Source organism: Rhincodon typus, chromosome 7, assembly GCF_021869965.1.
Source record: "Rhincodon typus isolate 14 chromosome 7, sRhiTyp1.1, whole genome shotgun sequence".
Classification (NCBI taxonomy): domain Eukaryota; kingdom Metazoa; phylum Chordata; class Chondrichthyes; order Orectolobiformes; family Rhincodontidae; genus Rhincodon; species Rhincodon typus.
In genome coordinates this window covers 54,268,647-54,294,481 of record NC_063338.1, presented here as the reverse complement: position 1 = coordinate 54,294,481, position 25,835 = coordinate 54,268,647, and the positions used below count along the sequence as shown (strand labels likewise).

At 40.9% G+C, this 25,835-nt stretch overlaps 1 protein-coding gene across 10 annotated transcripts in view; it reads left to right on the top strand.

Moving 5' to 3' along the window:
- Positions 1 to 25,835, top strand: part of baz2ba (bromodomain adjacent to zinc finger domain, 2Ba) — a 312,926-nt gene that overhangs the window by 141,167 nt on the left and 145,924 nt on the right. For all 10 annotated transcript variants that reach the window (XM_048598962.1, XM_048598970.1, XM_048598966.1 and 7 more), the window contains 2 exons: positions 11,646 to 11,789; positions 18,691 to 18,882. In XM_048598962.1, coding sequence (XP_048454919.1) covers positions 11,648 to 11,789; positions 18,691 to 18,882 — 334 coding nt within the window. In that variant the 5' untranslated portion in view covers positions 11,646 to 11,647. Of the gene's footprint in view, positions 1 to 11,645; positions 11,790 to 18,690; positions 18,883 to 25,835 lie in introns of those variants that run through there.

Sequence of the window (25,835 nt, the reverse complement as noted above, 5' to 3'; positions counted from 1 at the left end):
ATTCCTGATCCACAATAATATTTGTGGACTTAACTGCCTTTTGGGAAATTAGAGAAAGGCAGTAAATGTTGGCACAGCCAGCGATGTCCACACGGTGTGAATTAATATAAATAAACCATCAGTATGTGCTTGGAGATGTTACTAAGGACCGACCAATGATCTACTTTTAAGGGATGGAAAACCACTGCTACAGTACTATATGGTCTTATTCTGGAAGTTGGATCCAAAGAACATCTCCTGAACTACAAGAGGACTAATTATTGGAACTAAGTTAGGCCATTTTTTAGATAAAGGCTGTTCTTTACAATTTGATTTCTTCCATTTATTCATTACAAAGTTTGACACTCTTTTGCATAGTTATGCGAGATGCTCAGAACTTAGGCAGTTGGGTAGCTGGCTTGAACTATCAAGTGCTAAAAGGATGGGTTCAATTCCTATACCAGCTGAAGTCACCATGATGAATCTTTCTTTGGGGTGCACTGTCCCTTCAGCTGGACTGGGAAGCCTGCGTTCAAATCCTACCTGTTCCAGAGGTATGTACTAACATCTCTGAACAGGTTGATTAGAAAAATATATTAAATAATAAATTTTTGAAAATTAAAAAACTGGAGTTGTATATTTTGAAATTTGTATCTCAGCAAAAATCTATGTTTTGCAATTTATTTTGGCTTCATTTTGTTTTCATTTGTTCATGGTATGCAGACATCACTGTCAAGGCCAACATTTGTTGGCCATCCCGATTTATTTTACAAGGAAATGGTGACCTGCTACCTTGAACCACGGTAGCCCATGTGGTAATGGTCATGTTGTCATTACAATTTGGTACTGGACGGCTTACAGAAGAAAGTTAAGAGTCAAGCATGTTGCTGTTGGTCTAGAATCTCCTAATAGGCCAAACCAGGTAAAAATGGCAGATTTCCTTCTCCAAAAGGGTATTAATGAACCAGATGTTTTTTACTTGGTCACCATTAATGATGTTACTGAGTTTCTATTCCCAATTTGCTTAACTGACTGAATGAATTTACATGGCCCAACAGATTTTCTTGGATGCGGATCATAAGTCCGGACTTCTGGTTCACTAGTCTGGTAATGTAACTTCTATGCTAGTACTCCTGGAATTAAACACGTAAAATGCTTTAAATGCCAAGGAGAGCATCTTTAAAAATAAAACTTAACTGCTTCCAACTTTGTCTTAATGCAAAAGTCCTTTCTGCAATTAGAATACCCATTCTGTTTTTAACAAGAAATACTTTTCTTCTCCACTGGTGATAGACTTTTAGAGCAGGACAAACAAGTTTTATTTTCTAAAGATTTGATTTTTCTCCTCCCTAATTGAGTCTCTAGTAAATCTCAGAATAAACCAACAGCTGTATAAATGTTAAACATGAAATATTCATTGTCAATTTCAATTAATATGACTATTAGTTGTCATATCTTTTGAAGTAGTTTTGCACAAAGCCATACTATGAGCTGTGCTAATACTACTCTTATCAAAGCAATTGTACAAAATATCTCTTGAATTCAGAAACTTGCATTGTATGATGTGTCTTTTGCCATTTTATAATCTTTGGGAAAAGTGAGTTTTTTAAAAAAATGCTCAGTTTTGTAGAAAGTAGGGAGAGAAAGCTCTTGAGATAACAAGGTGCAGAGCTGGATGAGCACAGCAGGCCAAGCAGCATCATAGGAGCAGGAAGGCTGACGTTTCGGGCCTAGACCCTTCATCAGAAATGGGGGAGGGGAATGGGGTTCTGAAATAAATAGGGAGAGAGGGGGAGGCGGATAGAAGATGGATAGAGGAGAAGATAGGTGGAGAGGAAACAGACAGGTCAAAGAGGCTGGGATGGAGCCAGTAAAGGTGAGTGTAGGTGGGGAGGTAGGGAGGGGATAGGTCAGTCCAGGGAGGACGGACAGGTCAAGGGGGTGGGATGAGGTTAGTAGGTAGGAAACGGGGGTGCAGCTTGAGGTGGGAGGAGGGGATAGGTGGGAGGAAGAACAGGTTAGGGAGGCGGGGACGAGCTGGGCTGGTTTTGGGATGCGGTAGGGGGAGGGGAGATTTTGAAGCTTGTGAAATCCACATTGATACCATTGGGCTGCAGGGTTCCCAAGAGGAATATGAGTTGCTGTTCCTGCAACCTTCGGGTGGCATCGTTGTGGCACTGCAGGAGGCCCAGGATGGACATGTCATCTGAGGAATGGTAGGGGGAGTTGAAATGGTTTGCGACTGCAAGCTGCAGTTGTTTATTGCGAACTGAGCGTAGGTGTTCTGCAAAGCGGTCCCCAAGCATCCGCTTGGTTTCCCTGATGTAGAGGAAGCCACAACGGGTACAGCGGATGCAGTATACCACATTAGCAGATGTGCGGGTGAACATCTGCTTGATGTGGAAAGTCTTCTTGGGGCCTGGGATGGGGGTGAGGGAGGAGGTGTAGGGGCAGGTGTAGCACTTCCTGTGGTTGCAGGGAAAAGTGCCGGGTGTGGTGGGGCTGGAGGGGAGTGTGGAGCGCATAAGGGAGTCACGGAGAGAGTGGTCCCTCCGGAAAGCAGATAAGGGTGGGGAGGAAAAAATGTCTTTGGTGGTGGGGTCAGATTGCAGATGGCAGAAGTGTCGGAGGATGATGCGTTGGATCCAGAGGTTGGTGGGGTGGTACGCGAGGACGAGGGGGATTCTTTTTTGGTTGTTATTGCACTTGCATCTCTTTAAGAACGGAATACAAAAGCAAAATAATGTGACTAGGGGAGGCGACAGTCTAGTGGTATTATCACTGGACTGTTAAACCTGAGACCTGGGTAATGTTGTGGGGACCTGGGTTCGAATCCCACCACAGCAGATGGTGGAGTTTGAACTCAATAAAGCTCTGGAATTAAGAATCTAATGATGACCATGAAACTGTTGTTGATTGTCAGAAAAACAAGGAAGGAAGTCTGCTGTCCGTACCTGGTATGGCCTACATGTGAATCTAGACCTACAGCAATGTGGGAGATGGGCAATAAATGCTGGTTGAGTCGTCTCCTTATGCCACATAGTTGTTTGTGGAGAAGGGAGCTGATGAATATATCCACATCAGTGTGGCACCGATGGTAAGTTTGGTAAATTAAAATTCTGAGAGCAGCATGGCTCAGACTATTTTACACAGTTGGCTCAGGAAGTGATTGCAGCTATGGTTATGAAAGCAACTGTGGAAGAAGATGAATGCAATCAACTACATTGGAGGGTAGTGCAGGCAAAGTTAAGCAATTCAAAGTTCAGCAATTCAAAGTTCAGTTGAAGTACACCATAAGGTTGAAATGATAGATCTTTGATGTGCTTCCCAACATTTTTCTCAGTGTGACCTATTTCGTGCCTTGAGATTCGAGTAACCACAGATAAGAATTTGGGTGTATGAGAACTGTTTAGTTGTGGGATTTGGTGGGGTGGAACAGGAGTTTAGAGATAAGGGAATTAATAGAAACGGCAAGATTTCTAAAAAGAAATATGAGCAGCCACCTTTCTTTTTTGCAGCAGCTAGGTCTCCAAGAGTAGTCCATTGGCCCGTGCCAAACAATGAACAGAAGTGAAGACATTTGAAAGGGTCTTGCAGATGTCAAAAATAAGTCCAATTGCATGGTAGCCATTGCTACTTTGGAGCTCACTTACCCAAAAAATCATCTGGACTCAATCCACAATTTGCGAAGCCCAGGAGTAAATGATACTTGACATTTAAATGTTCTGAAATTGCTGGAAAAGCTCAGCAGGTCTGGTAGCATCTGTGGAGAGAAATCAGTTACTGTTCTGGGTCGAGTGACTCTTCCTCAGAACTTGAAACATTAACTCTGATTTCTCTCCACAGATGCTGCCAGAGCTGCTGAGCTTTTCCAGCAATTTCTGTTTTTGTCTCTGATTTACAGCATCCGCAGTTCTTTGGGATTTTATTAAATGTTTTGAGTTGGTTCAGTTATAAATTAATGAGCCATGTTTCTAGTTCCAGTTAGCTATGTAATCAATGTTTATAAAGTTATACCTGTTTACGTTAAAATCTACAAAAACATATTTTTGCTGGGTTAACAAGGTGTGGAGCTTGGATGAACACAGCAGGCCAAGCAGCATCAGAGGAGCAGGAAGGCTGACGTTTCGGGCCTAGACCCTTCTTTTCTGCTTTACTTTCTGAATTCTGTTCTGGTGAAGCCAACTGCAAAAATTGCCATTTTTTTCTTGTGGTCTGTTCAACAACCTACTCCAACTCGCCATAAAATGTTATGGTAGTTCTTGTGTTCATTCAAAGAAATTATTATCAACTTTATCATTGCAAGAAAAGTTGCAGATCTCGTGATATTGTTATATTATAGAGTGTGGTGTCATTTCGATTGATGATTCTTGTTATTGTTATTGTTGAAATATGTTCGTTCCACTTTTTAAAAAAATTGCACTTTGCTTCTTGCTGTCATTTTTACAGACAGAATTACTTAGTATGGACAGTATGGCCAATGCTAACAGAACAGGTGTAATCCTGTTTTGCATTATGTACATAAATATACAAATGGTCACAAGAGGGCTCAGTTACACTCCTCCCCACCTAATGAAGCAGTATTGTAACATTCGACTTGATACAATCTTAATGCATTTCTTATTGTTCACCTATTTGTGAATCAAACGTAATCACTGGTATCGTATGTCCATAAGGATAATGCCTTTCCAAACTCTTGAGAATTTGGAAATGATCTTGATTCATCGTTGGCTGAGTCTGGGGAGAAGTTATCTCTAACAAAGGCTGTTTTTGATTTTGACGTTCAGTTGAATTTTCCAGTGATCTGTCATGTCTGGCATGTTGAAGTAACTACTGGTACTCTACAGGTTTCTAAACCGTCTGATTCAACAAGCATATTTAATTCTTCCCAACTTCATTCATTTTAATGAATTTCTAAAGGTAAAATATTACTTACAAGTACAAAATTAACCTTTCCCCTATCAAACATCTTGACTAGATGCACATGAGGATGACATATTTTCACCACTGTTCCTGGTAACCACTTTAACCACTTGTGATCATGATTCTTCATTTTAACCTGGTTCAACTAAAGGAATCTTTCTCTCCCTCTATTCCTATCTTGACTTGATTCCATCTAAATTATTTCTTTTCTGCTGTCTGTGTTAAATGTGACTTCAGTAATTAAAAAAAGCTTGTTCTGAGCTGTTTTCTAAGGAACAATTCAGCTGGCATTCTGCCTGTAATGGTGTGAGGCATGTTACGATAAATAAACAGAAAGTTTGCCAAGTTTGTGATCCAAGTAAAATTGACTTTTATTTAAATTTATATCTCTTTTTCTAGCAGGAACATGCTTTACAAGTTGCACTGTTCACTCTGCTGGTCTGTTTGAAACAGGATGATGTGATGGACCTTTAGTGTGTTACATCTATTCATTTTAGGAATTTTACAAAGTCTTCTGAATAAACTGAGGTGTGCTGCTGGACACACTTTCCTCTGGAAACCAATAAGCAGCAAACAATGCAAAAAAGCTGAAGTTTTGGTAGCTGTGAAACTCTCCAACTCACTTCAGAAGGCTGTCTATCAGAATGAAAAGCTGTTGCTGTTCAAATTCTGCAAAATTGAAGTGCAGCTACTGCTAAACTCTAGGCGACTGCTTTCACAGTTGCAAAGGTACTGATGGTAGTTGCTTTCAAATGAGGCTTTGGAACTCTTTTCCTGAAAAGATGATAGAAACAGAGTCCATCAGTGTTTTTAAGGCAGAGCAAAACAGATTCTTGTTCAACAAGCGGGTGAAAGGTTATCAGGGATAGGCAGAAATAGGGATTTGAGGTTACAATCAGATCAGCTGTGATCTTATTAAGCCGTGCAGCTGAATGGCCTACTCCTGCTCATTGTTTGCAAATATGTGAGCTTGACATACTTCACCTTGTTTCTAATCAATACCTTTGTTATCTAATCCTGGCCACCGAAAGGTAGCTGCTTGCAGCATTCTATTAAACTAATTCTCAAGTGTTGACCATCTAGATCATGTGAAACTGTGACACAACCCATTATTGATTGATAACTCACTCTTTTGCGTAAAACAAATGTCTCTGACTTTTACATTCACTACTTGTGTTGGCCACCCATTTGCAATACTGTCATGCACCCTTGCCAATATGTAATCCCTCTGAGTAATACTTCAGCAACAGGTTGCATGCAGGATCTTGCCCAGGGCCCATTGGTTCCCATCTGCTTTCCTTCTTTGTTTTACTTTTGCTTCTGCTCTTTTTGCTTTACTTTATTTTCCTTTTCTTTTGGTCGTTTCTTTCTTGTGGTGGATTGGTTGGCAGCACTGGGGCAGCACTGGCACAGCAATGAGAATGGGCCATGTGTGTATTGGCGTATGTGGCTTCTCCCAGTGATAGGAGGCTGGTGGCAGCAAGAACTTTCTCCTGGTGATAGGAGACTGGTGGCAGTGAGTGCGTTCTCCCACCATTCGGGGCCTGTGGCAGTGGCAGTGAGGTCGTTCTCTCACTGTTTGGGGCTGACAGCAGCAGTAGCAAAGCTCCTCCAGTGATCAGGGATGGCGGCGCTGGTGGCTGCAGACTCTCCAAGATGGCAGCACTGGCAAAGCAACATCTGCAGCCGAAGTAGGACTTGTAGTCTGGTGGCGGAGCCGGGGAGTCTTGGTTGCGGGGCAAGTGTGGGATCAGTGGTATCTGTGGAGTGGGCCCAATACAAAGAGATGGCACCTAAAGTGGGGCAGCTACCATGTTGGTGGGTCCAGCGCAGGCTGCGGCTGAGGTGGTGGAGATCTCCCTTGACGCCTCCTTTTGAGGCTTGGTAACAGCATGGACTGGGTCAGAAAGACTGATATTCTGAACATTTTACTACTTTATTTTTTCTGATTTATTCCTGTGACCTATAATGCTGGACTATTTTCTTGTTTACTTTTCTAATTTTTTTTGTTTCTTAAGAATTTGATGTTAAGCATATATACCTTACATATATACCATATATATAAGCATATATATATATTTGTGGCTAAGATGGCACTGTATTGCAGTGACTGTAAACTTTTCACTGTACTCATTTGAGTATATGTGACAAAGCTAATTCAATACCATTTTATGTGACTGACAGTTCATCCATGTGGTAAAGAAAGGCGTGCTTTCCTTGTTGGGTCCTATCTTTGAAAGGAATGTTAATCTTTGTGCTGCATCAACATTACAATCCTCTTCTGATCATCTGTATTTAATGTCATACTTATAAACTGACATAATCAAAACCAATCTCTGAATTCCGGCTATAGTTAAAGTGGATGTTGGAAACTTAGAATTCAAATCGACCATCAATGTTTTATGCTGCATTCTGATTGTAATACTTGTACATTCATAGTTTCACAAAATTATCTTACTCTAGCAATCAAAAGATGTTTCACATTCTGCTGGAGCATGATTTTGCTCACTGGCGCTGAGGTTTCGAGTGGCAAATGCAACTGGTGTTTCCTCATCGCTCTTCAGCACCTGAGATCACAGCACCTATTCCATATGAATAGTGATCACATGCTAGCCGAATCACATTGTGATCTACCAGCATCTACAAGTTCAATTTTACACAAATTGAATGCTTTATGACACTCCTTCATCCAATTCTGTATAACATCTTTGGTGAAGAGATCATTCAATGGATATCAATAGTTTTGCCAAATTTGGTACGAATTTATTAGACCTGTCAAAGACTGGAGCTCAGACATGTTTGGGGGTTTGTGGTGCATCTGTGATGAGGAAGTGTCATTTCTGAGGAAGGGTCACTGACCCGAAACGTTAACTCTGTTTTCTCCTTCACAGATGCTGCCAGGCCTGCTGAGCTTTTCCAGCAGCTTTGTTTTTGTTCCTTTCATCTAAGTAGCCTACCTCTCCTTGAATTCCTTGCTAAATATGGTTCTTCATCCCTTGGAAAATTCCAGAGGCTGAAGAAACACCAAGGGGCATCCTATAAAACTGAAATAGACCCACGTGTGAATGGATAGTCTGGTATGAATTTGACTCATGAACTTGAAATGCAGATATTCATTTGTCAGACCTAACTTTGAGAAGAATCTGGCCTCCTAAACACAGTCTGAACAGGTGCTCCACCTTGGCAAAGTATCAGGTTGCTTACATTCTAGTACCTGATTAATAATCAACCACCGGGGGATCTTTGAATATGCTGATTGCTGTGGTCTACATTGCAAATAATATTCTCAGTATCACATCTTTTTAGCTCACTCTCTATATGATTCCTTGGTTGTAGGTTATTAGATGTGGTAATGAACTGGTCTTACATTCTTTAACTATATATTAGCCTTGTGCCTTTGAAACAGTTAGCAAGTTTCACTAAACCTCTTTTGGTATTTGTCGATTTATATTGTTCTATAACATAAATTTCATCTCAACATGAGAAAGCTCATTCAAATTTAATGTAAGTCATGCTAAGCAGTTTCTTTCTAACAAGGAGATAGTAAAAACTGCTGATGGCCTAAATGTGGATTTTACCAGTTTCAAAATCTCCCCAGCCCCGGCCTCATCCCATGACGAACCCACCCTCTTATCCCCGCCTCCTTGACCTGACACAACCTGTCCATCTTCTCTCCCACCTATCCACTCCTCCTACCTCACTGACCAATCCCCACCACTGCCTACCTGCACTCACCTATCATCATTCCCACCTATCTTCCCTAGCCCCACCCCTCCTCTCTCTATTTATTTCTGAGCTCCCTTCCCCTTCCCCCTCCTCCATTTCTGAACAAGGGTCCCAAGACGAAACATCAGCTTTCCTGCTTCTCTGATGCTGCCTGGCCTGCTGTGTTCCTCCAGCTCCACACTGTGTAATCTTCTTTCACCTCCCACCATACAGTGGGCAGTTTTACACATCGCTCACCTTATGTGATAAGAACCAATGCACTTCTGATTGAGAATTTTCTCTTCTCCATAACTGTGGAACTCTCTCTGCCATTGTACTGTCCCATTGTTACCGTCAACTGTTGAGTTTGGGCCCTCCTGCATCTTCATTTAGAGTCATCGAGCTGTACAGCGTGGAAATAGACCCATTCATCCAACTTGTCCATGCCGACTGGATGTCCTAAATTAATCTGGTCCCGTTTGCCAGCATTTGGCCCATATCCCTCTAAACCCTTCCTATTCATATACCCATTCACATGCTTTTTAAACTTTGTAATTGTACCTGTCTCCTCCACATCCTCTGGCAGCTTCTTTATTACGAGCACCGCCCTCTGTGTGGAAAAAGTTGCTCCTTAGGTCCCTTTTAAATCTTTCCCCCTCACTTTAAACCTATGTCCTGTAGTTTTGGACTCTCCCTACCCTGGAGAAAAGACCTTGTCTATTCACCCTATCCATGCCCCTCATGATTTTATAAACCTCGAAGGTCAGCCATCAGCCTCTTCTGCTCCAGGGAAAATATCCCCAGCTTCTCCCTATAGCTCAAACCCTCCAACCCTGGCAACATGCTTGTAAATCTTTTCTGAACCCTTTCAAGTTTCACAACATCCTTTCTATAGGAGGGACATCAGAACTGCATTCCGTTTTCCAAGAGTGGCCTAACCAGTGTTGTGTACAATCGCAACATGACTTTCCAACCCCTATACTCAATGCACTGACCAATAAAGGCAAGCATACAGAATGACGCCTTCACTAATCTGTCTACCTGGGATTCCACTTTCAAGGAACTATGAACCTGCACTCTAAGATCTCTTTGTTCAGCAACACTCCCCAGAACTTTACCATTAAATGTGTAAGTCCTGCCCTGATTAGCCTTTTCAAAATGCAGCACCTCACATTTATCTAAACTCCATCAGCCACTCCTCGGCCCCCATTCGCCCATCTGATCAAAGTCCCGTTATACTCTGAGGTGACCTTCTTTGCTGTCCACTATACCTCCAATTTTGGTGTCATCTGCAAACTTACTAACAATACGTTTTATGTTCGCATCTAAATCATTTAATGAATGACAAAAAGCAGTGGACCCAGCACTGATCTTTATGGCACACTGCTGGTCACAGGCCTCCAGTCTGAAAAGCAACCTTAATTACTTCAGATGCTGGTTGTCAACTTGAGCATCTCTTGAGGCACATTTTCCCGTGTCCATAGCCATTGCTGTTTGGTAAGCTAGTTTAAAAGTCAGCTTTGACAATAATATTAATTTTCTGCTGATGTGCTCACTTTTTAAAACACAATTAAATCTGTCCGGCAACGCTTTCTCTTGAAACTTTTCAAAATTACACTGAATAATCAGCTTTTTCAAGGCCATAATTAACTCTCTCTCTGTTCTCATTAAGCAATTGATTCCTCATTCTAAAACATAGCTTACTGCGATCTCCAAAGGCTTTGGGTTGTAGTGCTGCTCTAGCTTAATCAAGATCTCAAATAATGGTGTGTCTTTTTGCTTTGCTGGGCCGAGTAAATTCTTGAGCACCTCGTGCACTTCTAGGCCTGTTTCAGTCAAAAGTTCACCCTTTTCCTTTCCCACACTACCGAAATGACAGTTGGTTTATCAGGACTTTGACAGTATTGTTCACAGTGAGAAATATCTCTGGCGGTACCATGCGAACATCAAAATATTTTTGGTCACAGTAGCATTGCCCCAGTCGACCAATAATTCCTTCAGACATAGCTTTCTCAGTTGAACCACCTATGAGTAAAACTCAACATTTTTTGACTAGGTTTTGAGCCCTTTTCTCAATACTTCAGTTCCTCAATTAGCAAGAAATGTATTCAATCCAAATTTCTTTAGCTGAGGAAATCAGTGATCCCATCCTTGTTACCAAAGTTTCATGTCATTTGAAACAAATTGTTTCTGTGGACAGAGTGACAGTCTGCTGGCTAAACATTTCTCTGGCACTTCATCATGGCTGAAAATCTTAAATATGGGTAGAAGGAGCAGTGGTATTCACTGCTGGATGGGGTGAATCTCTATGAACATTGGAACTAGCCGTCAAGTGGACCGTGCAATGCGCAATTGCGTAATACTTATGTGCAAAGATAAATATCCCATATTGTTGAGAATTCCAGATGCAGATAGCTCAAGACATGGGAAGAGCAGGACTGACCCGAATAGAATGGTTGGTTGACCTGCACAAAGTGACAGTTGGTCACAGAGACCCAGTTTTATCTAGTGTTGTCAAATATTGATGAATGCATGCTTGGATACAAGGGGTTGCTGTTGCATGAAGGTCCTGTTGTAGCTGCATGTATTTTGTGAATCTGAAATGGCTAAAATATATGGAGGCATTCAACTTATTGTAATTCAACATTTGACATCAGAAGTGATTTATTGTGGAATGATGCTCGGTTCTGTTTGAGTTCAAATCCTGTACCATGGTAAACCTTAAGGCACTGGAAAGTTGAGTAATGAATCAAAATTTATTTGGAGGGAAGGGGCATGCACCCTTCTGAGAAATAAATTTTATATCATCAGAACTCACTTCGTCCTTAAATAAGAAAGGCCTAAATTCTCTATTGGTCGTATAAAATTGTACTAGAAAGATACCTTTTGATGCTCTTATTTTCCTGAATGTAATTGACATAGGTTTTGGAAACAATTTTATTAGAAAACAATGGTGGACGTCAGTCGTAACTGAGTTGGAGGTCTGCACGCTTTTTTTTGTTGCTTTCATTTTTGATAATGTTTGATTCCCTTTTTAGATATGGAGTCTGGGGAGTGGCTGGCATCCAATTCCTCCGCCCCTTCTACATCATCAGCATCGTCCACTGCTACAGCATCAGCTGCTACCAAGGGTAGCCTTTCAGCGGGAGCTGCAGGATTTGGCTCCACACTGTCAACCTGTGGTAAGGAGAGTATTCTGCTTCAATTAAGCTAATTGGTGAAATGCAGACTGACAGCTAAACCTGTATAGGGACATTTGAGTGACTTGCATCAGATGTCCTTTTTTTTTAAAAAGTGGTAATTACACGTGCAGTAAACTGAGTGAACCAATAACCTGGGATTATATATATCTCCTCAGACATTCCTTTTCCTTCACTCTCATCTGGAAACATATCTATCTTTAGAGCTCTGCCAATGGAATTTTCTGTTCGTCGAGTTTCCTAGTTCATGACCATTCTTGCAACCCAGTTCCATCATGGACATGGTATCCTGATCCATCTGGTTTTTTGCATTGGCACCCACCAAGAGGCAAGATGTGGGGTTTGTGCCTGCCAAATTAGGGGACTGGGGAACGGGTAAGTTACTGCTCCCTTGATTGAGACCATATTTCTCCATGCACCGCAGCTATTGTTCGAAGTGCTGGAAGATATATACATTGCAATTCACACCCTATCAGTGCCTGACACACTGGGGAATCTGTGATCTTCCAATTGCAACTTTACTTTTTCCCCACTCTTTTCTTTCTCAGCTTTCTGCATGTTTTGAATTTGGATTTGATCAAAGTCAATTAGCAAGTTAAATTAAAGGATCAATCAATAGAAATACTGTTGTAGACAATATAAGGGTATATTGTAGCATACGCAAAATAGATGCATTCTAATGATGAAGAAAAAATTCCAAAGGGCAGACCCATCATCCATGGATAACCAAAAATGTTAAAGATACCATCAAACCAAAAGAAAAAGCATATTATTGTGCAAAGATAGGTGGCAGGTCAGAAGATTAGACAAGAATATGAAAAACAGCAAAGAAAACCAAAAATTAATAAAGAGGAAAAGTTAGAGTAAGAAATGTAAAAACAGTGAGTGTCTGTAAATATTTGAAGAGTCAATGAAAAGTGAGTATTGGTCCTGTACCAAGTGTTACTGGGGACTAATAACGAAATAGCAGATGAATTAAATCAGTATTTTGCATTTGTCTTCATTATAGAGGATATAATTAACATCCCAAAATGAAAGATAAATTAGGAAATAAAAAGGGGCAGGAATTCAGGAAAACCACAATCATCAGAGAAGTAGTATTGAGTTTTTTTTTTGGAGTTGCAGGCTGACATGTGCCTGGCTCCTGATTGATTTCATCCTAGGGTCTTCGAAGAAGTGGCTAGTGAGACAATTCATGCATCGTTTTTAATTTTCCAAAACTCCTTTGATCTGAGGAGTCCTAGATTAGAAGCCACCAAATGTAAATCCTTAATTCAAAAAGGGAGACAGAAAGCAGGAGATTACAGGACAGTTATCTTGAATATCTGTCATAGGGAAATGTTAGGACATTATTACAGGTTTTATAGCATGGCAGGGTAAGCAGGAAAAGTCCACACAGTTTTGTGAAAGGGAAATCAATTGATAAGAGATTTTTGAGGAGGTAACATGCTGTGCATAAAGATAACCTGGTGAATGTACTGTACTTAAATTTCCAGAAGGCATTTAATAAATTGTCCCATTAAAGGTTATTTTGGAAAATAAAAACTCATGGTGTAAGAGAATACTATATTGATATGGATTTATGATTGGCTGATTTAACAGGAAGCAGTTAGGAGGTATAAATGCTATTTTTCAGATTGTTGAAGTGCAATGGGTGGTGTGCAACATAGAATACTGCTGGGGCCTCAACTATTTGCAATTTATATAGATTACTAGAAGGAAGGGACAGAAGGTATGTTTGTCAATGTTCTGATGACACAAAAATAGTTGCGAAAGTAAGCTATGAAGTGGACCCAAGGAGATTGTAAAAAGATAGAGATAATGTTAAGTGAATGAGAAAAGATGTGTCAAATGAAGTATAATGTGGAAAAATGCGAAACTGTCCAATTTCACAGGAAAAATAAAGAAGCATGTTACCTAAATGGTGAGAGATTTCAGAGCTCTGAGATGTAGAGGGAGATGGCTGTCTTACAGGCAGTGAGAATTTCTGTAAATGTTAAGAGCGTGAGCGAGGTGAGTGTTGGTCCTATGCCAAGAAAGACAAGGGGATTAATAATGGAAAATAAGGAAATGGCAGATGAATTAAACCAGAATTTTGCATCTGTCTTCAAGATATAAGAATAGAAAGAATAATAAATAGGAGGGAGAATATCAGGAAAATCACAATCACCAGATAATTTCATGAATTACAGAAGGTTAATATGGAGGTGCAGCAAGTAATTAGGGAAACTAATGGAATATTATTTATAACAAGGAGAATTGAATGCAAATTTAGGGAAGGGCTGTTGTGACAGAATGACAGTATACCTGCCTTTGGGTCAAGGAGTTGGGATTCAAGTCTCACCTGCCATGGAAATGTGTCATAACATGAGCAGGTTGATTAAGAGCAGAAGTTGGTGGCCACTGTTCAGCTGTTTAAGGGCTCTTGTGGAAAAGCAGTCGTGTTCCAGTGGTAGGACCAGAGGGCGTAGTCTCAGAGTAAATGGTCCCAGTTTAAGACTAGAGGAAGAGGAACTTATTCTCAGGGGGTTGAAAGTCTTTGGAGCAACATGCCACATGGAGATGTTAGGGCAGAGTCCTTGTATTTATTTAAGGCTGGGATAGACAGGTTCTTGATCAGTCGGGGAATCAAGGATTACAGGGAAAGGGCAGGAAGGTGGACCGTGAGGAACGTTGGATCAGCCATGGTCTTGGTGAATGTTGGAGCAGGCCTGAGGGGCTGAATGGTCTATGGGTCAGGAGGCCTGAATTCAAGCCCCATCTGCCACAGAGCTGTGTAATGACATCTCTGAAAGAGTCGATTAGAAAGTATCTAAAATGTAGGGAAGTTATGCTTCAGTTAAACAGAACTCTAGTGAAATTGCTGCTCGAGTAGTATTCACAGCCCTGGTCATCTAATTTAATGAAGAATGTAAATGCATTGAAGGCAATTCAGTGAAGATATACTGTACTAAGAGCTGGATTGTCTTAGGTTGAAAGGTTAGACAGGCTAGCTTTGTATCTGCAGGAGTTTACAAGAGAAAGAACTGAGTTCATTGAAATATATAAGGGCATTGGATAATTATTTGGATAAAAGTAATGTGCATAGGCATAGGGAAAATCAGCAGATTGACACTTTTGAAGAGCCAGCTTGAAAAGCTGATGCAGGCGTGAAGGACTGAAATAGCCTCTTTCTGTATCATAAGACTTCTGTGATACTGAGGGCTCCTGTTAGGATAGGTGTGAGAGGATGCATCTTCTTGACTGGGTAGATCTGAGGAAGATGTCTTCTAGTATAAGAGAACATAGAGCTCTGTCTCACTGGTTAAAAATCAGGGACACCCATTTAAAACAGAGATAATTTTCTTTTGTTGATGGTTGAGTTTTTGGAAACACTTCCTGAAAGTGATGTGGAAGCAAAATACTTAAATATTTTTAAGGCAGAGATAGATAATAGATAGATCGGTAGATTCTTGTTAAGCAAAGGGGTGAAAGATTATCAGAGGCAGATGGCAGTGCACACCTGAGGTTGTAATCAGATCAGCCATGATCTTATTGAAAGTTGGAGCAGACTTAAGGGACTGAATGGCCTACTTCTAATTTGTATGTTTTTATACAGGGTTGAATGCACTCATTTACACACCTCGTTTACTATTTGCCTCAAATATGGCCAGTTGTAGCACTTCTCACTATTTTTTGGGTAGAGACACATCTCTTGAATTTTTAGCTTGAACCAGCATATTTCTTGTATCATGCTTGCAGGTCTCCTTTGTACCCACTCCAGTTGGTGTTGCCTGACCATAGTTCAATACAGATTTAGCATAACGTACCTGATTTTTAATTTTATGCTCCTAGAAATAAAACTGAGGACTTGGTTATTTTTTATAACTTTGCTTTGCAGCGCAGCTAATTATTGATTGCTGTATCTGTATTCTGAGCTTTATTCCCCCCTGTATCCTGATTAAACCTGTGCTTTGAAGTCTTAGTTGTTGCCCTACACTTTGTACCAAAATGCATTAGTTCCTTTTTGTTTTATGGCTTCTCATATTTAATTGGGGTTACCATAATACTGATCTATCTTCCCCACCTCCTCCTGTCAGCCAGCTAGTCGTCATCTGATTCCACTGAGTTCAACCCTTTTACCACTGCTTCCTTCCAGATTGGAAGTTAGCAAATGCAGCAATGTTTTTTTTCTCCCTCACTCTTTAAAAAGCAATGAACTGCAGGCCAGTTAGCGAAATATCAGTTGTTGGGAAAGTGTTGGAATCTATTATCGAAGAAGTCTTAAAACAATGCACATATAAGAGCATTGTATGATCAGGACAAGTCAGCAAGGTTTTTGCTGCATTCGCTGACACCATCGCATGTGCGCATTCAAATGGCTTCAGGGAAGGTCAGGACTCTGGAAAGATGAGGTCTGGACCCAGGCCGGAGACAGCTGTGGGAACAAGATGTGCAAGAGGGCCTGCTAGGCCACTCGGGGGTGTACTCCCTCAACCCAATTCTTAGACCTTCCCCATTCCATCCTGTCCAGCATCCTCAGTTCCTATTGCTGAACCACATTTCAAAAGTACGTGCAACATCCTGTGTATGTGCAGTGTGACATTTGTGTATGATGTCACATGTAAATTCTATGTGATGCCTTATTGTGTTTGGGATTGTGTACATGCGCGTTTCCAGATCAGTTGCCCGTAGGTTTGCCTGTCAGCAAACACTGCCAGCTTTTAAGAGCTTTGACATTGTAACTAGTAATGTTGGCAAAGAGAAGTCAGTCGATGTAATGTACCTGAGTTTCAAAAAGGCATTTGATAAGTGCCAAACAAGTGACTAATAAGCCACATAAGGGCTCATGGAGTTGGGAATAAAATATTTTGCATGGATAGAGAATTGTTTAACAGTCAGGAAGCAGAGAATGAACATAACTGGGATGTTTTCAAATTGGCAGGCATTGAAAGGTAGCTCATAGATCATTAGGTCAGGTGTTTACAATCTATATTATGACTTGGATGATAAAACATTAAAGGTATCTAAGAATGCTGATGATGCAAAACTAGTTGGAAAGGTAAATAGAGAGAAAGACAGGCCGCAGAGATATGGACAGGATAACTGAGGGGGCAACAAGATCGCAGATGAAGTGTAATCTAGGGAAGAGTGACATTATTAATTTTGGTTGCAAGAGTAGCACAGCAGAATGTCTTTGAAAAATGTGAAGCGTGTAAATGTTGATATTCAAAGGTCTGCTTGTACAAGAAACACAATGCCAGTGTGCATGTACATTGCAATAAGCAATTAGGAAGGCAAATGGCATATTGACTTTATTTCAAGGGATTTATTCTGGGATAAACAAGTCTTGCTAAAATTATGCAGTGTTTTGATAAGCTTACTGTATATAGTTTTGGACGAAGCATTTATGAAAGAATGTGTTCACATTGGGTGTGGTACATTGACTCCTTATGGCAGTGTGGGCATACCTATGCCAAATAGACTGCATCAGTTGAAGAAAACAGCTGTCTATCACCTCCTCAAAAGCAACCAGAGGTGGGGAGAATGCTGACCCAGCTATAGTGAAGCCCACGTTCCAAGGGTGAATTTTTTTAAAAAATGCAATATTTTGAAGCAGCTTGATAGATACTGAAAGATTTTGTCCACGAATTGAGAAATCTAAATATGGTGCAGTTGGGGATTAAAGGGCTTATCATTCAAAATTAAGGTGAGAAGAAATTACTTCTTTTGATAAACTATGGAATGCTCAACCTAGAGGGTTTTGGATGCTGTAGTAGACATCAGGATCTCAGGGAATTAAGGGATTGTGAAACAGGCAGGAAGGTAACTTTGAATCCCAAGATCAACCATGATCATACTGAATGGCAGAAAAGGTTCAACATCCCTTTGGCCTTTTCCTCCTCCTTTCTGGGAGTCCCAGGCCCTGTGACTTGTCTTACTATATGTCTCCCATCTGCAATGGATGAGCATATCATTTTAATTTCTTCTCAGGTGCATCCCAGATATCTGATATTGTATTTTCTTGTCATACCATACGTTTGTCTCATCTGTATCTTAATAATATCCGGTAGCTGTTTCTCTTTTCTTGCAATTACCACATTCCCGCACTATTTAACAAGGCTGGTCTCTCAGCTGTCTTAGATTCTTTTCAGTTTCAGTGATACTTTTTTGATACACAGCACTCCTTTGCAGTTCTTCCAACTAGTTCAACCAGAGGTAGTTCATTCCTTAGTTTTCATATTCAAACCCGACTCTAAGTATTTGAAACTGCTCACTTTTTTCAGATCTTCTCACACAATCTTTATACCATCATCTTCTCTCGGCTCAAACTGACCCTCCATCTTTTGAGTCTTTGGTCTTGTTTTTCATTCCTTTGTCTTTCAGTGCATCGATCAATGTCATCTACGTACAACCTATAAAAATATGTGATGTCTCATTTAACTGTGCCAATTATCTACACATTTTTATTAATGGTCTCCTGTTATTTGATCCAGTCCCCCACAGTCTTAACTGGTTGGTTAAACATGATTCCCCCAGCAAATAAACATGTATAAAAAATGCTGTCAACCAAATATGTAGAATGTGTTTTTGATTAAAATGTTCATGTAAAGTTTTCATTGTACTGTTGATTCAAATTGCTTGTTATTTTCAGATGTCCTGTTTGTTACTTAATTGCAAGTGCTATAGGAACATGAATAATAAAATGTTCAGGATGTTATGATTAGGTGGTTGAGTCTGCACAGTTACAGATTGCCATATCTATTATAGAAAATTTTTGAAACATAATCAGTGACAAGTTAGGAACTTGTATGCATGTTGTCAGTATTGGATTTTTTCAAACTGCTTTGTTCGCTCACAAATACAATAAAATAATCAGTAGCGTTTACCTTTTTAATTTCAGGGCAAATGTTTAGAGCAGCTGCTGGAGATCAGCCTTTTAATTTGTCTGGAGTATCGAGTGCCTTCCCAATGGTTAACCACGCAGCCTTTGGACTGCACACTACAAGCTCAGGGCGTTCGGAGTTCGGTGGCCTGGGAACAATTGGTGCATCAACAGCCTTAGTGGGACATACACAGCTGTCATCTTTTCCAGGTACTTAGAAGTTTTTAATTATTTTATTTTCATTAATGGCAGTCATAGTGTGAAAAGGTTTACCAGAATTCATTTGTGCTGTGCCGGTATTTAGGTGCTAACTGGTCTGCTGAAATTCTAATCTAGTGGACAGGAGTGACTTACTTAGTGGATGAAATATGCTACTCATAAAATTATTTAAAGTTCATTCACTGGCTGAAGGAGTGCATATTAACAATGGTTTGAAAGGTTTATTAATCTACTTAGATTGTTGTCCTGCACTTCTGCTGGAACTGTACAGAACGTTGATTAGGCCACAGCGAGTGTATTGTATGCAGTTCTTGAATCCACATTACAGGAGAGATTTGATAGCACTGGAGATTACCAGGATGTTGCCTGGGCTACAGAGTTTCAACTATGAAGAGAGATTGGACAGATGGGTTGTTTTCCTTCGAGATGAAGAGGGGACACGGTTGAGATATATAAAAGTATGATGGAGGGATTGGTGACGAGGTGGGGGGGGTGTGGTGGTGCGGTGGTGCTCACGCTGGTGGTTTGGTGGTGAGGAGGGGAGATAGATTTTAGAAAAGGACAGAAAGTTTAGAGGAGTTGTGAAGAAAACCTTTTTCACTTAGTGGGTGTTGGGAACCTGGAACTCACTAACACAAAGGTTGTAGAGGCAGAAACTGCCATAACATTTTAAGAAACATTTCGATTTGCACTGACTTTGCCAAGCCATACAAGACTATTGGCCAAGTGCTGGAAAATGGGATTGTAGTAGTTAGGTGGTTGTTTGTGATCGATGCAGCCTTGATGGACCAAGGGCCTTTTTCTATGCTGTGGATCTCTATGACTTTGTGTTCAATCTATTTCCAAATGTCCCATGCTTCACTTACCATATGCTGAATTCACAAAGTACCAAATCAGATTGTACAGCATTTAAATCTGAAAGAACTGCGGATGCTGTAAATCAGGAACAAAAACAAAGTTGCTGGAAAAGCTCAGCAGGTCTGGCAGCATCTGCGAAGCAAACAGAGTTAATGTTTCATGTCCAGTGACCCTTCCTCAGAGTTCTGAGGAAGGGTCACTGGACCCGAAACATTAACACTGTTTTTTACTTCACAGATGCTGCCAGACCTGCTGAGCTTTTCCAGCAACTTTTGTTTTTGTTCCTGTACAGCATTTACACCAGTGATAGAACATAGAACTGTACAACACAGCAATGGGCCCTTTGCCCCATGTTATGCCAAACATGACACCAAATTAAACTAAGCCCCTCTGCTTGCCCTTGGTCCATATCCCTCCATTCCTTGCATATTCGTTTGTTTATCTAAAAGTCTCTTAAACGTGCCCATCTTATCTGCCTCCATCACCACCCCGGCTGTGCATTCCAGACTCCTACCACACTCTGTGTGAAAAAAATTTTCCCCCTCTCACCTTAAATGCATGTCCCCTATTATTAGATAAATTAGATACATACTGGAAATCCCAGTTTTTGGACATTAGTTCCTAGTTTGTCATTTTGCTGTTAACTGTCAATTATTCACCTTTTCTCGGTGTGTTTTATCACTTTGAAAGATTTACTTAGTCTAAACAGAGCTTTTCTTAGTGCTGTGCTTTTTTAGGCTGCCTGAAATTGTTTGGCTGCAGACACTGGTGATCTCCCTGTGTCACCTTAGGTGCTGAAGGACAAGGGGATGAATGAATGAAAAGGATTTGAGGATGCATTTGCAAAGGAGAATTTTGCAGAGTGTTATGGACCAGACCAGACCCCCTCAAAATACTTTAAGAAGGTAGCCTAGACCCTAATTTTTTCTTATTTTAAAGGCAGAAGTGAAGTGAGTGTTCCAGGTGTGATGTAACTAGTGAAACCACTCAGCTTTAAGCAAAACAATTTATTTAAACACTGCAGTTGAAACACGAACAAAAGAAAGCAGAATTTAGAGTAACTTAACAATCGGAAAACCTAACTGACCTGATACAGCAACTCAACTAATTAACTGTTCCAATGTAGTAACATCCCATTAACACACTCTGTACCAAAAGGTACATTCACACACAAATTCTTACAGGCAGGAGGGAACAACATCCAGAAAGAGATTCCAGAGAAAGTCAGAGGAATCCTTTACTGAAGCTTGCAACACTTCTGATACCCAAAACACCTTGCGACTGCTACAGCTTAAAACCTGAACTGGGAGAACTAGCCACTCCCCTTCCATTGTTAAACTGTTACTCCTTAGACTCTTCGATATCTCTGCCTTTACAACCTCTCGTCAAAAAAACCAAGGACAAAATAACCTTTTAAAAGTGACAGCGTCATCACAAGAGACTGTGGCTGAAGTGCAAGAAATTATGGCTAATTGGATAGCTCTTTCAATGATTTGACAGTTGCAATACACTGAATGACCTCCTGTGATCCTGAGTCACTAAGCGCAACATAAAATCCAGGGTAAAATCACAGGAAAGTTGTTATGAAAGCTGAAAGGGTTCGGAAGAGATTTGCAAGGATGTTGCCAGGGCTGGAGGGTTTGAACTATAGGGAGAGGCTGAATAAACTGGGGCTATTTTCCTGGGAGCGTTGGAGGCTGGGGGGTGACTTTATAGAAGTTTGAAAAATCATGAGGGGCATTTAAGGTGAGAGGGGAAAGATTTAAAAGGGACGTAAGGAGCAACCTCTTCAAACAGAAGGTTGTGTGTGTATGAAATGAACTGTCAGAGGAAGTGGTGGAGGCTGGTACAATTACAGCATTTAAAAGTCATCTGGATGGGTACATGAATAGGAAGGGTTTAGAGGGATATGGGCCAAATGCTGACAAATGGGACTGGATTAATCTAGGTCATCGAGCCGGCATGGACAAGTTGGACCAAAGCGTCTGTTTTTTTGCTGTACGTCTCTATGATGCTAATAAAATTCATTACATCTATGTCTTGCAACTTAAGCAAAGTATTGAGACTTGGTCTTGCAGCAGCCCTCAGTATCTGTTTCTTGTGCACCATTCCCTATCCTAGTGCTCCTACTAGGTGATTCCCAAGTTGCTACAGCTTAACATGTATAACTGCTAAGCTGCCATTAAGGACACGTCAGATGATTGTGATGGATGACCTTGAGTAAATCTGAGCCGAGAGGGCTCAGTTGCAGGCTGGAATAGTCTGTCTTAGTTTTATGCCATCAGCTAGATGGCGTGGCAGCCATATGAGAACTTTGATCACAATGATCTGTTTTACCGTAGAAGTTGTCAGCAGAGGCTCCATTGTGATGTAGCACTTTGTTGTTAATTGAATGACTACTTCATCCATATTGAACACAATGGTTGATGCCGTGCTCAAGACCCCGCAGGTTAAAACAGAAATTGCTAGAAAATCTCAGCAGGCCTGGCAGCATCTGTGAATAGAAAACAGAGTTAACATTTCAGGTCCAGTGACCCTTCTTTAGAACTGGAACGTCACTGGACCCAAAATGTTAATTCTGCTTTCTCTCCACAAAGGCTGCTGGACCTGAATTTCTCCAGTAATTTCTGTTTCTGTTTCTGATTTCCAGCATTTGTAGTTGTTTGGATTTTTTGATTTAGCTCATCAGATTAATTTGAGCTGGCCTCCTCCAATAGCCGCTACATTGTTCACAGCCCCTTGACAGGCTCCCAGTGCACCTAGAATTTTCTTGATCTGTCTCAAGAGTTGCCTATCGTTGCCTGGACCGTTGGGAGTCAAGGTAACTCCTCTGCAGACATAATAGTGACCTTTCCTTCTAGTGAGATCCTATCCCTCCGTTATATCTCTGCACCTAGTGAGTCACCACAGTCCATTGTTTATGTACTCTCGTCGTACATTATATTATTTGCATTGGTACTTGCAAATCAGATTGAGTGCATGACTCACGTCCACTTGCACAACTGACTCAGAGGCTTGAAGAATCTCAAAACACAATGATGTGTGGTTTAATCACAGGATTCATGCAGTTTCCCTCACTATAGTTTGTGAAATTGTTTTCTGTCTGGTGTTTCAAATTTCTAAAGCTCAACTATAAGATGTTAAATGTATTGTAAAATATTTAGCATGTGTTTCACAATAACATGATTAACCGCATCAATTTTGTTTGATTTAGTGTCTTTCAGTTACATATTAGTTGAAACTCTATCTCCAAAAAGCCTGAGCCTGAAGTAAATCTGTTTATCTGAAGCTGCAACACTGAATTGAATTTAGATTGTGCAGTGTCTGTAATTTTCCTGGATATGTACAAATTATTCAGTCAGCAGTTTGTGACTAAGATTTTTTTTCTTCAGCTACTGGCTATTTGCCCTCAAAATTACTCAGAAATCAGTGTCAAATTTTGATTGGAATTAAATCTTTGAGTTGGCTTTTCAAAACTAAAGCCGTCTTTAGGAAAAATCAGGAGAATGTTTATAGGGGGTGATAAAAGACAAACTGATGTTTACATGCCTGTATGAACTTCAAAATGTGTAATTTCAGAGACCATGTTTTTCCTTGTGTAATTCAGTTCCTTTTCCAAAAAAGTGGAAACAGCAATTTCTTTTGATCCTGATATTAGCAAAATTGTGTGGACAGCTCTAATTATCTCATCTGCTTGTAACCTGTGTTCTGTTTTTAATTCCAAAATATGACAAATGTCTGATTTGCTTTAATGAGAGGACAGCTGATTTGATCGGTATCCTAATCTCCAGACTGGAACTCAGTAACCGCGGTGTGAATTGCAATTTGCGTGGATTTCTTCAAAAGCACCTTCCAAAACAATGAACTATGCTGCCTGGAAGGAAAATGGTAGCAAGTGCATGGAACACCACTCCACGTCTCTCATTATTCTGACAAAGAAATATGTTGTCATTCTTTCATAAATTCTAGCTTGAAACCCTACAATTTCCTCCTTTAATTGCATCATGGATACACTTTCATCACAGCAGTTAAGCAAGTGACTCCTCATTAGCTTCATGATGCCAATAGAGTCATGCAGCATGGAAACAGACCCTTCAGTCTAACTCGTCCATGCCAACAAAATTTCCCAAAGTAGAGTCTCACTTGTCTGCATTTGGCCCATATCCTTCTAAGCCTTTCCCATTCATGTACCTCTCCAGGTGTCTTTTGAAAGTGTAATTGTACCTGCATCAACCACTTCCTCTGGCAGTTCATTCCACATATGAAGCACGCTCTGTGTGAAAAATTTGACCCTCAGGTCCCTTTTAAATTGTTCTCCTCTCACCTTAAAAATACTCCACCTAGTTTTGAACTCTCACACTTTAAGGAAAAGACCTTTGTTTTTCACCTTATCTGTTTACTTCGTGCTTTTATAAACCTCTATAATGTCAACTTCCTATGCTCCAGTGGAAAAAGTCCTAGCTTATCCAGTCTGTCCTTAAAACTCAAACCCTTTAGTGCCAGGAACATCCTGGTAAATCTTTTCTGAACCGTCTCTAATTTAATAATATCTTTTCTATAGCAGGGTGACCAAAACCTTACACAGTACTCCAAAAGTGGCCTCATCAACATCCTTTGCAACCTCAATATGACGTCCCACCTCCTGTACTCAGTGGTCTGAGCAATGAATGCTAGCATGCTGAATGCCTTCTTGACACCCTGTCTACCTGTGACACAACTTTCAAAGAACTGTGTACCTGAACCCCTACGTCTTTCTGTTCGACAACACTACCCAGGGCCCAACCATGGCTGTATAAGTCTTGCTCTTGTTTGTTTTACCAAAATGCAATACCCTGCATTTATCCAAATTAAACACCGTCTGCCACTCCTCAGCCCATTAGCCCCATTGATCAAGATCTCTTTGTAATTTTAGATAACCACCTTCACTTTTGGTGTCATCCGCAAACTTACTGACCATGCCTCCTAAATTCTCATCCGTATTGCTTATATAAATGACAAACAAAAGTGAATTCAGCATTGATCCCTGCAAAACACTGCTGTAGTCTGAAAAAGAACCCTCCACCACCTGTGTGACTCCTACCTGTCACCCTCTGCCTCCTACATTCAAGCCAGTTTTGTATCCAATTTGGAAGCTCTCTTGTCCCTTGTGATGTAACCTTATTGATCAGTCTAACCATGCAGAACCTTTCAAAGGCTTTACTAAAGCCTATGTTGACAGCATCGCCTTGCCCTCATCAATTGGTTACTGAAATAACTGCACAGAAGCCGGTATCCTGTCACCAAGTCACCCTTTATTTACTTGCAAAGTATGCTGGTTACAATTAGCCAAGTTGGAGTCAGATTCCTGTACTGACAAGATTCTAAATCCCCTGATTAAAAAAAATATACAATCAAAGAAAACCTTGAATAAATAGTTTACAATTCATTAAATACAATTCAGGTTATATAGAGAAAATTAAATCTTGTGCATTTGACAATCCAAGTTATTGCACTCATTCAAAAAAAATCTTGTTTCAGTTTGAACACAGCAGGCCAAGCAGCATCATAGGAACAGAGAGGCTGACGTTTCGGGCCTAGACCCTTCATCAGAAAAGGGGGAGGGGAAGGGGGTTTTGAAATAAATAGGGAGAGAGTGGGAGGCGGATAGAAGAGGGATAGAGGAGAGGATAGGTGGAGAGGAAACAAACAGGTCGAAGAGGCGGGGATGGGGCCAGGAAAGGTGAGTGTAGGTAGGGAGTTAGGAAGGGGATAGGTCAGTCCAGGGAGGACGGACAGGTCAAGGGGGCGGGATGAGGTTGGTCGGTAGGAGATGGAGGTGCGGCTTGGGGTGGGAGGAGGGGATAGGTGGGAGGAAGAACAGGTTAGGGAGGCAGGGACGAGTTGGACTGGTTTTGGGATGCGGTGGGGGGAGGGGAGATTTTGAAACTTGTGAAATCCACATTGATACCATTGGGCTGCAGGGTTCCCAAGCGGAATATGAGTTGCTGTTCCTGCAACCTTCGGGTGGCATCGTTGTGGCACTGCAGGAGGCCCAGGATGGACATGTCGTCTGAGGAATGGGAGGGGGAGTTGAAATGGTTCGCGAC